At 23.8% G+C, this 15,948-nt stretch overlaps 1 protein-coding gene across 1 annotated transcript; it reads left to right on the top strand.

Annotated features, from left to right (window-relative positions):
- The first annotated feature begins 4,850 nt into the window (after nt 1–4,850).
- On the top strand, nt 4,851–15,487 carry LOC145849259 (large ribosomal subunit protein uL14-like). The gene is made up of 5 exons (XM_082954404.1): nt 4,851–4,910; nt 11,219–11,302; nt 12,603–12,731; nt 13,309–13,422; nt 15,265–15,487. Exons 1-5 carry the CDS (start codon nt 4,898–4,900, stop codon nt 15,345–15,347), a joined length of 423 nt encoding a protein of 140 aa, XP_082810530.1. The 5' UTR covers nt 4,851–4,897; the 3' UTR covers nt 15,348–15,487.
- The last annotated feature ends 461 nt before the right edge of the window (nt 15,488–15,948 follow it).

Here is a 15,948-nt window from a genome sequence, read left to right as displayed (position 1 = left end):
GAGTTTTTAGGAAATGAAAACTTTTTAGAGATGTTTTTTATTAATTAGTTTAGTACATATTTGTAGTTTTATCACTCACAGTTTTTTTTTCTAAAAAGTTAAACTTGAATTATTTTTAAACAAAGAACATGTTCCTCTATTGTTTTATCATTTTATTAGAATTATAGGTTTATCAATCACTGATTTGTGTAAAAATCTTAACAATTAGATAAAGTATTGTTTTTTAACTTAAAATGTGCTTAAAATCTCCTGTTTAATTCTATTTTTTGTTGTATTAAACTATAAGAGTGTGTTAATCTACTTTAAATTGAACAAAAAAAAATATTTTTGCTGTTTTTGTTTTCTACATGTTAATAACTAATTAAACATATAACATTTTAACGAGTTTTATGTTGAAAAGGTAAAATTTTCAAAAGAAAGTTCCTTCTTGTGTGAATTTTCTTTTAACTTTGATGCTACTTTAAGCTTTTTTAAAGAAGTAGGTGACTCTAAAAAAAAGTAACTCTTTAAAGCAATTTAGTTTTTGATTGCATTAAAAGTTTCTTTACTTTTTAAGTCAACTTTATATCGACAAAAAGGTTATTATTTAGTGTTTTTTTATACTTATTTTTATTAAACTACATTTAACTAAGTTTATATTTAAAAATGGATTTCAAAATTCTTTGTTTTAATTGATTTTCATATTTATGTAGAACAAACAAAATTACTCAAGCTTGCAATATAAAATGCTTTTTAAAGCTTAGTTATTTAAAGCTTATTTGAAAGTTGTATTGTAGTAAGTTATTTGAAACATGTAGTTTAATTTTTTTAATCTCAGAAAAAAAACTTTTAAGACAGAATTCATATATACTATATGATCAAAAATGTTGTGTAGTAAATTTTAAATTAATTAGATTAAAGGAACATACCTTTTTGTTAATTATTGTATATAAGTAAGCTCATGTAATGTTTTAAAACATTTAATATTAAGTTTTTTTTTTTTTCTTAATCTCTGTTTTTTTTGTTACTTAATTGGTAATATATGAATGCTTTGTACATTGGAGGTTAAGTGAGTAATCTTTCAATTAATGTTGTAGTTTTTGATATTCAATTTTATATGAGTGCAAAAAGTATTTTAAGCTATATCTTCCCATCGATTTTATTTATTTTTAAAAGTATGGATAAAAGTTAGTTTTTTTTATTACACACTGAAAATTTTTACTTAAGTTTTAAAAACTATAATTTTAAGCTCTACATTTTGATTAAAATTTAACTATTATGAATACCAGTGTAGATACTATTCTTAATCAACTTTTTTACATTTCAAAGTATTTTTACTGATGTTATTTGATCTTTTTTCATTTTGACTTAGTTAATGACATAAAACTATTAGAACAAGTTTGTAATTAACATAAATTTTTTTAAATAATTTTAATAAATACCAATGTAAGTAATTTTTAAAATAGCTTTAATCCATATGTTTTCTCATTTTTATGATGAACATAACGGATTATAAGACCAGCTTCAAATTAAAAATAAAGCTTTTATGTATCTTTCATTGTTTAATAGAATTTACTGTTTTTAGGGTGTATTCACACTTTTTAGTACTGCTAAGTTACAAATAATAAACTGTTTCTTAACTATTTCAGTTTATATATTGACAATCACTTTTTCTTTGATTTTTATTTGTAAAAAAGCTTTAGTTTTTATTAGTCTTTTTTAAAGCGTTTTTTGTAGATTAACTTATACCATTTGAATTTTTTTTCAAATCTAAAAAATAATCAATAAAAAATAACCGTTAATCGGAAATTCTATTTTCTATGATTCAGTTTTAATAAGTACTAATAAAAGTATCTATTTTCAATAGCTTTAATCCTTATATTTTTCATTGTTATGATGAACAAAAAATATTATAAGACCAGCTTAAATTTAAATAAAAATTCTTTTATGTATACTGTTGTTGTTAAATATATTTTAGTGTCTATAGGTTAATTTTAATTTTTTTTTTTTAAGTTAACCATTTAAAACTTTTACATGACTTTCACATGTTATAAAAATGTTAACTATGAAAAAGCCTTATTTTTTACTGAGAGCTTATAAATGTTAAAGGTAATGTAAAGTAGTTTAGGTATTGATAAAAATGTAAATATTGAATGCAATATTTTTTACAAATGAGGTAAGTTTTTAATAAAGAAACAAAAGTATTTAGGAATTTTTTGTTTTTAAAAGCATAAGTATTGATTACTTTTATAAATTTAGTTTTAAAATATCGCTAAAACTGCAAACTAGCGAATGGTTTTTGTCGATTAGACCATTTAATGTTAATGTAATTTTTGCATTGTATCATAATATTTTTTAATATATTTCGTTCAAGTATATTAAATATAAGTTAATGAATTAAAAATAACTACATTTATAAAAAAGTTTTCAAGTCTAATTTACTTAGCAAAAAATAGAAAAAATACTATTAACACAATTTCTTAAAATGCAAGCTTAAGCAGCAGTGCAAACTCATAACTTGCACATTTAACGAATGCGAACTCACAAAATTCTCCATTTAGAAATAATTATTAGTTTTAAAAACAAAAAATTATAATTTTTGAAAGTAGCTTTTCAATCACCTAAAAAATAGTAAAGGAATTTGCTCTGCTCTAATGCAAAGGCTTTAGTTTAAGTATTTAGTAATGAAAAAGTTTACTTTCATAAACTTTAAATTTGTGAGAAAAGCACTATACTATAACTTTTTAATAGTAAGCTAAGCATTCATTGATATTCAAAGTAAGTCAAACTTAGCTCTTGGGAGATACCAAACGGTTAAAATATTTTGTATGTCAAGTTTTCATTAAAAATTATATAAGGGCAAAAATAGCTATAAAATTCTGGCAACTGTGCTACCAACTGTTATAATTAATATTTTGCTATATTTTCTGCACTAAACAACTAGAAAAATACACATTTTTTGTTACTAATTATAAGGGTTATCAAAAACCCATTTTAGTTGCATACAAATATTCTAAATAGGTCTAAAAAAGAAAAGAAATTACAGTTTTAATAAAAAGTTTTTAAATTCCACTTAGGATTACACTTTTACCATTACAATTAAGAAATATAAATTACTTTAAGCATGCTTTGAAAACTATAAAATGCTTTAATGTTATATACTTTAGTTGGATTTTTTTTCTATGTATGAATAATTTACCCTTATATAAAAATCTCAAAAAATAACAACCTTATTATAACTGAAACTTATATTCCAGCTAAGAGGTTCTCAAAAAAAAACACAACAACATGATAATTTTTTTTACAGTAATGAAAAAAGTAAAAATATTAGTCTTAATAAACCTTGTAAAAGGTTATTTATGACACATTTAAAAAATAATCAATAACATCTAAATTGACACTGAAAACAATATTAACCAAACAAAAGATACTTTAAATGATTACATGCTCTTTGTAAACTATATTTTCTTACTAAAAATTCCTTAAAATTCATTAAAATAAAATCAAATAAATTTCCAAAAAGCATATTTATTTTTTAATTTTTCGTAGGATAAAAGCCAAAATGTTATTTGAACTGATTTAGGTTCCCAAGCAAACATAAAAAAACTAAACACATGATGAATAAGTAAGAGCGCTTATCCAGAATCGTGAGGTTAAAACCTTAACTATGTACTTAATTCATTTGAGAGTCTAATAAAAATAATTTATTAACTTTTGTTAGTTTTTATTTTATAAATTAAACTATAATATGTTTCACTAGATTAAAGTCCAGCGTTTTGTACTTTATTTCCGGTTACCTGAAAATATGCCCTCGAGCAAAGTATAAATTTTGGTGTTTTATTCATTTAACTAATGTCTTTATGCTTTATAGTAAATTTAAAATAATGCTGAATAACTTGCTTATAAAATTTTTTTGTTTATTTCCTTTTTTTTTTGCAGTCACGGGTTTTGATTCCTATCTCAGCGATGATGACAAGCGAAGGCAAAATATTTAACAACTAAAACTATTATTTTGTAGCCAACTACGAATGTGTTTCTAAAACAGAACTGTTATACAACAATATTTTTTGTATCGAGCGATTCTTAAACATATTTATTTTGTAATGAGTAATGCAAGACGAGGTGCATAACCGTATAAAAGAAAAAAGCTTTAGTATTAAAATAAGATAAAAAAAACTTAAAATACTTCGACTGTTGTTTAAAGTTATCATATTAATATAAAAAATGCTTCATAATTCGATAATTGTATTTAAAGTTGTAACAAACAAAATTTTTTCAGTGTTCAGAATTCTTATTTCTTGAGTTCTGACAGTTTACAAACAGTTAAGTTCTTAAAAAATAGCATTTGAAAGGCATATATTTATAAACTATTACCTTTAAATAATGAGACCAAAAAAATAGAGCTCGTCAAGAGTTAAATATTTGTTAAGGTTTAAAATATTTAAAAAAATAATAAATTAAAACAATTAGAGATGATAGTTGTGAATTTATTTGATTTAACCCCTTAACAAAAAAAAATCTTACTACAATATTGTTTATTGAACGATAAAAACAGCGCTCAAAAAGTTTGGTATAAGGACCTGATGTACTAAGGAACCTTTCGGTTATCGACTCGTACACCACTACAATAGTTAGTATTTTAAAACAATAAAGAACTTTTCAATCTTAAATATACTAACTGTGCTTAATATTTATGGTTCAAGATTCTAATTTATTGTTTTTTAAATTACTTTTCTTAGTTTTTGTTTGCATTCTTAGCTTTAGTCTGTTATTCCAAATTTAAATTTTTAGATTTTAATCTTCAGGTTCGTTGAATTTTTGAACAGTGAACTTAATTTTATTCCTAATATTTTCAACCAATAGTTACATTTAGAATTGTACATTAAAAATTGTTTGAAGTCAATTTACAACATTTACAATGAGTAAGAGAGGTAAGTGACAATTTCAATTGAAAAGTTAAACAATAACTAACTTTAAGGTTTAAAGATTTATATATTTTTTTCTTGTTTTTACTCTGTAATATGCTTGTTATGTAAGTAAGTTGTGATTTCTCAAAGTAGTTTGAACTTTTGTTAAGTGTAAACTTGAATTGTAACTATTAACTATTTTTTTACTTGCAATCACATACTACAGACATATCACTTTATTGACTATATTATTTATTCTGATTGAGAACTACCAACTACTCTTCAAAAAATATATTTGTGCATAAAATGCTTTTTAATATAATAATTAAAGTTTACTTATACAACTCATGATTATATTAAAGAGAACTGTTACGCATTTAAAAGTATACTTTTTAGTTTTATATTAAAAAATTTTTAGCTATCATGGTTTAATTGATATAAAAGAGATATACAAAATTTTATTGAAATATTGTAATCAAAATGGGATGAAAGTAGTCTTCCTCTTTTGATTTTAAAGACTGGACAGGATTCAATTTTAGATAAACAAAAATTGTTAGAATTGTTAAAAAAATAGATTCTATTTGACTAAGTATTGAAAATGTTTTTTTTTTTAATAAACAAAAAATCTTTTCAAAGTGTTTGTACAACTGAGACTGATTTTTTTGATGGTTCCAACCATTGTTTGTTTTTGTGAAATATTGTAATGTATAAATTGAAATTATAGAAATAAATGTAATTAATAGTTTTTCCAAAGAAAATAAACAAATAAATTTTACTAATTAAACAGTAATTTAGTTAAAAATTGCAACTGTTGAATAAATGTCACTAGCTAAATTTTAAGAAAAGTTTTATTTTTGTATTAGTATTTTAATTGTTACTATTTAAAGCAGTTTGAAAAGCATTTGTCAATGTCTTACTTGAATTATAATTTCTAATATGTTAATAATAGAAAATCTTAACCATAAGTTTTTTCAAAACTTGAACATGAACTATCATTTTAACTATTAGATGGCAATTGGGGTAAATTAAGTTTTTGCAATTAAATTTTTTTTAGAAGTTTTAAAGTAACTAGTGCATAATTTTTAATTAAAAAAATCAAATTAGCTTATGAGATTAATGGCTACAAATTCAGAGAACTCATTTGGTTTTATCTGGAAGGGTCAAATGAAAAAATATCATTGGAAATATATTGTTTAACAATTTTCAATTAATTAATCTAAATCTCTCTTATACTCTAATTTCAACTTAAAAGTTTTGATTATGAATTATTTAATTCAGAGTAAGAGTAAGTTTGAAATATAGTATAACATGTAGTCTTTTTACTTTTGGTCATAGAAATCTTATTTTTTTATTTAAAAAAAGTTCTTTTCATAAGAATATTTGAATGGAGTGTTTTTGAGCAGGGTTGAACAAAGTCTGGAATTTGACAATTTAGGCAAAAAAACCTAGAATTTGAGAAATTTTGAAAAAAAGCTGGAATTTTGAACAACAAAAAAAACCTGGAATTTTGAACAATTTTTGCTTGTTAAGTAGTAAAATTTCAATTTGACACAAGAAATCTATCATATACACAAAGTTTTTCTATCATCATCAACAACTTTTTTATTAAAAAATACATTTTAAGTAGCTTTACAGTATTGTTTCACTGTTGTAATACTATTTAACAAAGTTTTCCTTAAACTAAATTTAAAACTATAGTTAGACCAAAAAACATATACTTTTAAAAACCTGGAGGAAATTTTGACAACCTGGAGAAAATTTATTAAAAAACAGTGGCAACCTTATTTTGAGGTTAATTGTTGAAAAATGCATAAGAAATATATTCATAGTGAACTTTAAAAACTTAAAGAAAATAAAAAATAAAATATATTTTCTCAAAAATTTTTTATAAGACTGTTTTACTATTCTAATTGTATACTCTGAAAAGTAATTAGATTTTTATGTGTTGTGTACATAGCCCATAAATAAGTGTATTTCTCCTAAGTTTAGTGAACATCTAATGCTGGCGCATGCTACATATACAACCTTCCTTTAATTTTTAAGAAAAATGTACTTTTGTATTCAAAAGTAAGTATTTTGCACTTGAGGCAGAAAAAAGATTTAAAAAGAACTCGGTATGACTCAGGGTAGTTTTTTTGGCAGTTGAAGTTGGCAACCCTGTATTAATCAAAGAAGTTGACAATTTTCTGATGCAGTGATCAATTACAAAAAAAAATATTAATGTAATGTAAATTTTATTATAAATGCCATCTACTTAAGAAATGTAAACATTAGTCATATTATAATAAATTAAGTAAAATTTTGACATGTTTTAAAATTATTATCTGTTACATTGAAAATAAAATCATTCAAAATGATCTTAACACAACAGGAATCATGTGTAAATCTGCTAGTTTATAGCAATTTTTTTCTAGAAATTGTGAACAACACATAGTTTTTTTAAACAATATTCAAGCAGTATTTCTTTATCCATTAATTTTATTTTAACTATCCTTAATTTATTCTATGAAAAAAAAAACATTTTTTAACCACAATCTTAGTTTTTAAGATAAACAAAAAACTTCTACTTAAAAAACTTAATGAAGATAATCTAATAATTAATTTAGATAATTAAAACCATTAAAAGTTTTCTTAAATCCATTAGCTACCCTGTTATGTACAACATATAGCATTATGTAAATAGTCCAAAGATTTTTTTTTAAACTAACATTGGTCTTATCAAAGTTGCCACACACTATAGACACTTGAGATATTTTGAAATTTTTCCAAAATCTCAGAATGACACAGGACAGCTTAAGTTTACAATGATATTTTGATTTATAACTCTAGTAGTTTTGTTTTTCATGAAAAGTTCATGATAGTAAGGTTTTTCAAAAATCTTTGTCAATATTTTGAATGAGATTTACTTGATTTATTTTATTTTTTTATTTTATAATCAGATTTTTACTATTTTTAAAAAATTTAAAAAACTTTTTATTTTTAAGTTTTGAAAAACTCAGGATGACTCTAGAAAGTTTTTATGACTAAAAAAAATGCAACTCTGTCTTTTGTAAAAGCTTGAATTTTACATTATAAAATAGTTTTATAGATCATAAGAATATGTTTTAGTTCTAAAGATAATTATTTTTGTAAAAAGTTTCTGACACTATGTTGTATGAACCACAAATTTTTTACCTTAAGTTTCTCTGAAATTTAAAATTTTATTAAAAATCTATCCTTTCTTAATTTTTTGAGCTAAATACTCTAAAACTTAGGAACAATTTAATATAACAATAAATAAAAATAATTGAAATGAAGAGAAAAATATATAGTTTACCATTATAAAAATCTAAAAAATCATACCTTTTAATAAAGATATATTTTCTGCATTGGAGTGTAGAATATAAATATTGGACATACTGAAAAATATTACAGAAGATTGGTTAACAAATAAGAAAGTTAATTAAATTATAGTAAAAGTGACATTTTTAAAGTTTTTGACTTCAATAAGGAATCACTGAACTCACTGACTTTTATTGATTATTTTTTAAAGTTTTGGTTAAGCAGTAAAAAGTTTCTGATTACTGAGATAAAATTTTACTAGATCATTAAAAGAAAACAAGTTGGACCCTCTATATACTTCACTAACAACAAATTCCAGAAAAAAATTCTTATAAGTTATATTTGCAGAAAAATTGTCACAAACCTTTCAGTCTAAAGAGAGTGTGTCACTTTTTTTCCAACTTAACCTTAATTCTGGGTTGCCAAAACATGTCTTTAAAAAAAAGGAGTTGAAGAAATTTTGAAAAACATGTGAATTAAAAACAAGTAATTATAAAACCTGGTGATCCTAGAATTATAAATAATTCTATTTTTAAAGTAATGAAGTTTAGAATTGATACAAATAATTTATAATATACAATAATTTTTTTTGTAATATTTATAATTTAATTTCTAAATTGTGAAGTTTTAAGGGCATAGGGAGGGGTAAACACCTTTTTTTGAAATTAGGTCTTATTTTATACAGTTTTTACTAAGATACAAGATGCTTTTTACAGATTTAAAAAATTCAAAATAGTTTTTGAGATATAGCAGGTCAAAGTTGGAGGCAACAACAGGATCCTTATGGGAGGTGCAAACTAAAACAGCAAATAACTAGAAATCACTAAAAATTTATCTCCTCCCTAAGTTTTTTGAGATAACTACCTTTAACTTTTAGGAAATGTTCCTTAATATATTTAGAAAATTCTGTCGGAAGTAATTTTTTAAAAATTTAAAAAATGAAAGTTTTATATAAAAAAAAACAGAAAAAAAAACAGTTTTTTTGTTATAAAATTTTTATTTTTAAATTTTGTTCTGACAGAATTTTCTAAATATTGCAAGGAACATTTCCTGAAAGTTTGAGGTAGTTATCTCAAAAAACGTAGGAGGAAATAAATAATTAGTGGTTTCTAGTTATTTGCTGTTTTAGTTTGCGCCTCCCATAAGGATCCTGTTGTTGCCTCGGATTTTGACTGGCTATATCTCAAAAAAATTTTGAATTTTTTAAATCTGTAAAAAGCATCTTGTAGCTTAGTAAAAACTGTATAAAATAAGATCAAATTAAAAAAAAAAAAAGTGTTTCCCCCCTATGACCTTAACTAAGCTTTAAGTTGCTTTTACGGCTTTTTATTATTTCAACTAAAATTGATTTAGTTTTATATGTTTTGACATCTGTAAACTTAATTTTACCATTTCTTTTTGTTAGTTTGTAAGGCCAGTTTAATAATTATATACTATAATTGCCTTCAGTTCAAAAAAAAAAACCTCCAGTTTTTAGGAAATTTTTCTTGCACAATTTTTTAAGAAAAATCTCTTGTAAAGAATTATTAAACTTTTGACTAAAAATTTCAAAAATAAACTTTTTTTGTAATACATTTGTGACTAAATTTTTCTGAATACTTTTATGAGCATTTCTTATAAATGTAGGAGAAGAAAATCTTTTAGTCATTTCTAGCTGTTCTCTGTTTCAGTTTTCCATAAGGAACTTATTTAACTTTCCAACTTTAATTGGCTAAATCTCAAAAATTAGTTTAAGTATTGAAAAACCTGAAAAAAGCAACTTATAGCTTAATTAAAACTTAATTAAAACCACTAGTTGAAATAAAGTTGCAAACAAATTGATTTACACCCCCCTCCTTGATAGCCTTAAACATAATTTTAATGATTTAACTTCAAAGAATGAAACAAGTATAAAATAGGTCCATTTGTTTTGTATCAATAACTTGTCACAAGTTAAAACTAGCCATGAATTTTAATTTTTATATCTTATTTTTATATAATATCTGGATTTATTTAACTTGATTTTTTTTTGTAGGTTTTTAATTGTTTATAGAATTGTTTTTCTTTTTAAACTTGAATCCCCATGGCTAAAACTATATTCAAAATATTATTTCTAGTCTTTACAATAAACTTTTTGTAACTTTCCAGTTTTGGAAATTTTGAGAAAGTAACCTTTTTTTAATATATATATTTTTAAAATTCAATTCTAAAACTATTAAAAAATATTTTATAACTTTTTATAGACTTCGAATTGACCTGTATATATATTTATGTATTTTTTATAAAAGTGTTTAGTTTTAATCAAATAAATAAAGAAAGCAGAAGCAGTAAAATTAAGTTATAAAATTAAAACAAATAGTAAAAGTGTTAATGTTATTTCAAAAATTTGTAATAAACCCTTAAAAAGTACTTGACAGTATTTAATAATTATTTGAAGTGTGTTTTAGGTACAAAGTCATTTTGTAAATATTAAGAAATGTTTAACTGTTCTTTAAAAAACAATCTATTTTTTAATTAAAAGTTTTGCAAAACTTAACTTTTTCAAAAATTTGTTTCAAAATCTTGTTTTAAAATTTATGCTTTGTGTTGTAGTCTGTTGTAAGCTGTGCCAGTTTTTCTTTTTTTTATAAAATATTTTTTAAAGATATTTTATCCAAGTAAAGTCAGACCTTTTAACAAAAGTTTGAACATAGGTTTTATAAAATTTAACATAAACCATACTTAATTGTCTCTTGAAGACACTTGCTGTTACTTTGCCATACTATAAACCAGAAGTAAGCAGTTGTTACTGACCAAGTTTTAAAGAAAGATTGATATAATATAAAATATTGAAAAAAATTTAATCAATTATTTTAGATAAAAATAAAATAAACAAAAAGTGTTCTTCATAAATACTTTTTGTGAAAGTATGTGGGAAATGAATGTTTTCAACTTATAATTTATTTGTATACTGGTGAAACTGTAAGATAATTTTTAAATTTGATTTATTTAATAAAACAGTCTTTTTGCAAACAAATCTTATATTTATATAGGACGTGGAGGAGCAGTAGGAGGAAAGTTCCGCATCACCTTGGGTTTGCCGGTGAGCGCAGTGGTCAACTGTGCAGATAACACTGGTTTGTTTGTTTATTGCAAAATTTTATTTTTATGTATTGTGTTGTTCAATTTATTTTTACATGTGTCTGATACTTGACTGAAGTAACTTTTAAGTAAATTTTTTTTTTTCAATAAAAACTTTGCAGCGGTCAGTTTTGCTGACACTGGTTTGTTTCTTTTTTTGAAATTAAGTTGAGTTTCATATTGTTGAATTTATTTTCACAAGTATACTTTTAAGCGATTAAAATTATATAATATTGTTATTTTTTTTCTCAAATTGTTTATGCAGTAGTCAACTGTACCGAAAACACTGGTTTGTTCAAAATTACATTATTTAAATTTATTTAAAACTTGTGAAAGTTATAGTATCATTTAAATATTTTTTTATGTGTGGCTGATAACACTGGTTTGTTTATTTAGATAGTTACTATCTTGCATGTTCTTTATCGTTTATAGTAATATTTCGGTTAAATACCTAGACGTTCTCCATATCAAAATGGTTGTTTTAAAAAGTGGCAATTGAAGTTTAAAAATTTATAATCAATTTTGTGTAATACTAAGGTTTATAAAACCTGTTGTTTATGTTTTGTCAATTTTTTTAGCCAGTTTCAATACCAGATGTAAAAATAGTTTTCAAAATCAATGATGATTTTAACATCTTTGGGGGCATAAGTAAAGTTGCTGAAAAAAATGTAACTGAGAACTTTTTTTAAATTGTTTTTTACTACTTGGTTTTGATTTTTTTAGATTGTTAACAGTTATATTAGATCAATTTAGTTTAATATTTAACACGTATTAATGCTCAAGTATTTCAAAACAACATTTAATTATTTTTGCTTATCTTTCTTTGTGTTTTATTTTATCAAAGTTAAATTTTAAATATATGATATTAAAATATTATATATTAATAACAATAAAGTTATTTTTAATATTTCTCAATTGTTTCAACTAAGCAAAGTTATTTTCAAACTAATTCTGCAGTGTTTGATTGTGCTCTTAACACTTGGTTATAATTTTGTTATTAATATTGTTAATTTGGTTAGATTTAAGTTTTTGGTTTTAATTAAACTTTGTTTTGGTAAACTGATACTTGAAATATTATGTCAAACTAGTTAGTTTTAAGGTGTTCATATTTTTTTTTTAATTTGTTTTATTTTTATACAAATGTTAGAACACTCTTAACAATGAACCAATAGCTTAAATACTATGAACTAATAATTTCTATGTATATTGTTGACCTAACTTTGTAAAGCAATGTGAAACAAATAACTCATTTTTACTAATAAGTAAATACAATTACGCTGCAATCACCCCACACAGGAGCCAAGAACTTGTACATAATAGCGGTGAAGGGCATCAAGGGACGTTTGAACAGGCTGCCGTCGGCCGCTTCCGGCGATCTGGTGCTGGCAACAGTCAAGAAGGGCAAACCCGAACTGAGGAAGAAAGGTTAACTTTATTGAATATATTTTAAATCTTATCTAGTGGCTGAAAAGTAGCTTGGGGCGTTCATTTATGCTTAAAATCATTTGTAGTGTTGTATTTAATAATAGTTTTTTTAAGAAATTTAAGTGTATTGATACTTTATACTTTTAAATATTGAGACACTTATACCCTACTTCCGTTTATTTTTGTCCAATTCATTTAATTTCTATACAAACGGTTTTTCGTTTAAATCAAGACATCAAAAATGAGGCATTTTTATTTGAAATTACAAATCAAAAGCCGAATAGTCCAAGCAATTTTCTATGTTTGTAACCCACCATTAAAATGCTATGATTACTATTTTTTCATCTTTCGGGTATGAACACCAAAAGACAATGCTGGCGTACTGATCCATGCTAGCAAATGGTTGCTACATGCTTGCAGACTGAAGACTGCAGGTTTTTCGGTTGTGACTGACTGATGAGTCTCAATCTGGACGATATCGGTCTCAGTCTACCGAAAGCTTGTGGTCTGATGATCGAATTGGTATGATCAACCCAGTGTTAAAACTGAGTTAATATACACGTTATATTTCAAACAGTGCACCCGGCAGTGATCATCAGGCAGTCCAAGTCTTTCCGGAGGAAGTGGGGAACCTTCATCTACTTCGAAGACAACGCCGGCGTCATCGTCAACAACAAGGGAGAAATGAAAGGTATTTAATTTTAATATTGAAAAATATTTTGATTGTTTTAATTCAGGATTGCCACAAAACCTGGAATATAGGAATTTTTTTTTAATTTTTACTTGTTGAGTAGTAAAATTTCAATTTGAAACATAAATCTATCTTATAAATATTTTTATTGAAAGTTATCAATTTTATTTCTATTGAAAAACAAATTTAAAGTAGCTTTACAGTATCTTTTCAATGTTTAATTCTATTTAACACAGTTTTATACCTTCAACTTCATTTTAAACTAAAAGTAGACCGAAAAATCAGTGACAATCTTCTTAATAGTAGCCTTTTTTTTGCGAAATTGTTTTGAGCTTGAGATTTAAGACTAAAATAATCTAGTTATACCAAACTGATTGATAATTTTCAGAGATTTTTTTTTTGCAACATAAAAGAAAAATATAATTCAACTTGAATTTATTAGTCTTTAATAGCTGAAAGAGTTCTTATATTTCTTAAACTCTCATGTCAGTTTAAATAACAGATGTGATAAAAAACAGTTTGAAAGTTCAATGATGATTTTTACATCTTTCGGGGCATAAATATATTGCTGAAAAAATTGTAACTGAGAACTTTTTATAAATTGTTTTTATTATATAAGTATAACTGTCTGATATGCTTTAAAGCTGTTCTATTAAATTATTTTTGTACAAAAAATATTATTTTTTTAAGGTTTTATGTTTTAAACTTGCAATTTTTTGTTTTTATATGCATTGTTAAACTCAGAGTACTTGACGTTTTATTTTTGAGTAAATATTATATTATGTTATATTATGACTGCGTTTACTATATTCAAATCAACATGTATCTGTATTTGCTCAGGTAGTCAATAACTAATTCTTAATTTTTTATGACTTTTGATTTGTCTTAATTGTATTATTTCTAAGCATGTTTTTAATTCTTATACATATTTTATTGTTTTCTGTCAGTAAATATTTTTTTTTGTTTATGGCTTAGTGCCTTCCAGTTTAAGCATTATTTCTTTAAAAACCTTGTAAATTTTTCAGTAGTGTTTAAATAACACTATAAATAAAACTTTTGTTGAATAATTCAATTGTTTATTTAACTTTTGTTATTATAGAAATAACTTGTGCAATATCACGACGTTTAAAGAAAAAAAAGTGTTTTAAAAGTGCAATTTAAAATTTTAAAGAATTAAATTGTATTATTAAATATTTAAAAGTTTATTTAAATATTTAAAGTTTACCCATTTTGTTAAGTTGTAAAATTTTAAATATGTTAAAAGGAAAATTAAGTAATTTTTAATTACAATTAAAATTTTTTAATGAAACAATTACATGGTTCAAAACAAAATGTGTCATTATCAGAACATAAATGTTTATTAAAAATTCTTAATTAAAATATTTACTTAACGATCGAATCTGAATGTTAATGTATTTTTGTTATAACATAGTTACAAAACTGCATGATAGAGTGCTCAATACATAAGAGCTCAACTATTTAAATTTTTATTCAAAGATTGTTTCTTAAGTTGACACCGTTTAAAAAGACCTTCAGAGCTTTTTAAGTAACCGTGTGTTATTATTTTTGTGGTAGTTTTTTTTTCTGTATTAAAATAATTTCAAACTAGTAACTAGTAAGGAATAGTAGTATTCTAATTTTTGTATACTAACAAAATCCACCAGATTTTTTTTTTGTTAACTTATTTTATGTACTTTTTGCATTTAACATTATTTTTTTTACTGTCAGTGTTTACCCCTTACCGTTCAATCGTTAAGTAGTTCTCGAATTGGTGCATTTTGAACGTGTCCCGAAATGTTGATATAATCTGAAATTTTAAATTGAAATCTTACTATTTTTCAGGATCGGCCATCACCGGACCAGTGGCGAAGGAGTGCGCGGATTGCTGGCCGAGAATTTCCTCCAACGCCAGTTGCATCGCTTAATAGTTAATAAATTACTTAGTAGGACATTTAGTTGTTTGTATGTTTATAAAGTTTGTAGATTGACAATAGTTTTTTAAAGTTGAAAATATCTATTGTAATGGAGTGATTTTGCGTTGCAAAGCTTTTTAGATAAATTTTCCAAAAAGTTCCAATTGAAACATAAATGTACATAATTTTTGTATTTATTAGCATAATGCAATCAGTAGTTGTAAACTGACTCACTAAGTAAGTTCAGGGATAAATGTTCTATTTATAATTGCTGTTTAAAAACTGAATTATTTTGTACTCCTTGAATTTCAATAAGTTACTTGAAAATTTATAAAAGCTCAATTGTATTGATTAACTCATAAAACATTTGAAACTTAGTTCTAAAAAAATGCAAACTTTCAATTGATTTGAGACTAAGTTTTATAAAAAAATGAAACAGTTTTTGTTTTAACTAATACTAAACAATTAGTCGAAAACTCCGGGAAATAAAACTTATTTAGTAGGTTTGTAAATATGCGAAAAAAAAAATGTATTCTGTACAATTTTATTTTATAACTTATTTTTAAGAAATTTTACTTGAACAATAATGCCGTGAAGTACAACTTTCTTTGAA

Source organism: Thalia democratica, chromosome 1, assembly GCF_965202585.1.
Source record: "Thalia democratica chromosome 1, ktThaDemo2.hap1.1, whole genome shotgun sequence".
NCBI classification, from domain to species: domain Eukaryota; kingdom Metazoa; phylum Chordata; class Thaliacea; order Salpida; family Salpidae; genus Thalia; species Thalia democratica.
The sequence above is the reverse complement of the archived record's forward strand: the minus strand, read 5'-3'. Positions and strand labels throughout refer to the sequence as shown.

Coding starts and splice junctions, on each gene's coding strand:
- LOC145849259 (XM_082954404.1), top strand. Junction 12,732..13,308: donor ACCCGAACTGAGGAAGAAAG/GTTAACTTTATT, acceptor TATTTCAAACAG/TGCACCCGGCAGTGATCATC. Junction 13,423..15,264: donor CAACAAGGGAGAAATGAAAG/GTATTTAATTTT, acceptor ACTATTTTTCAG/GATCGGCCATCACCGGACCA.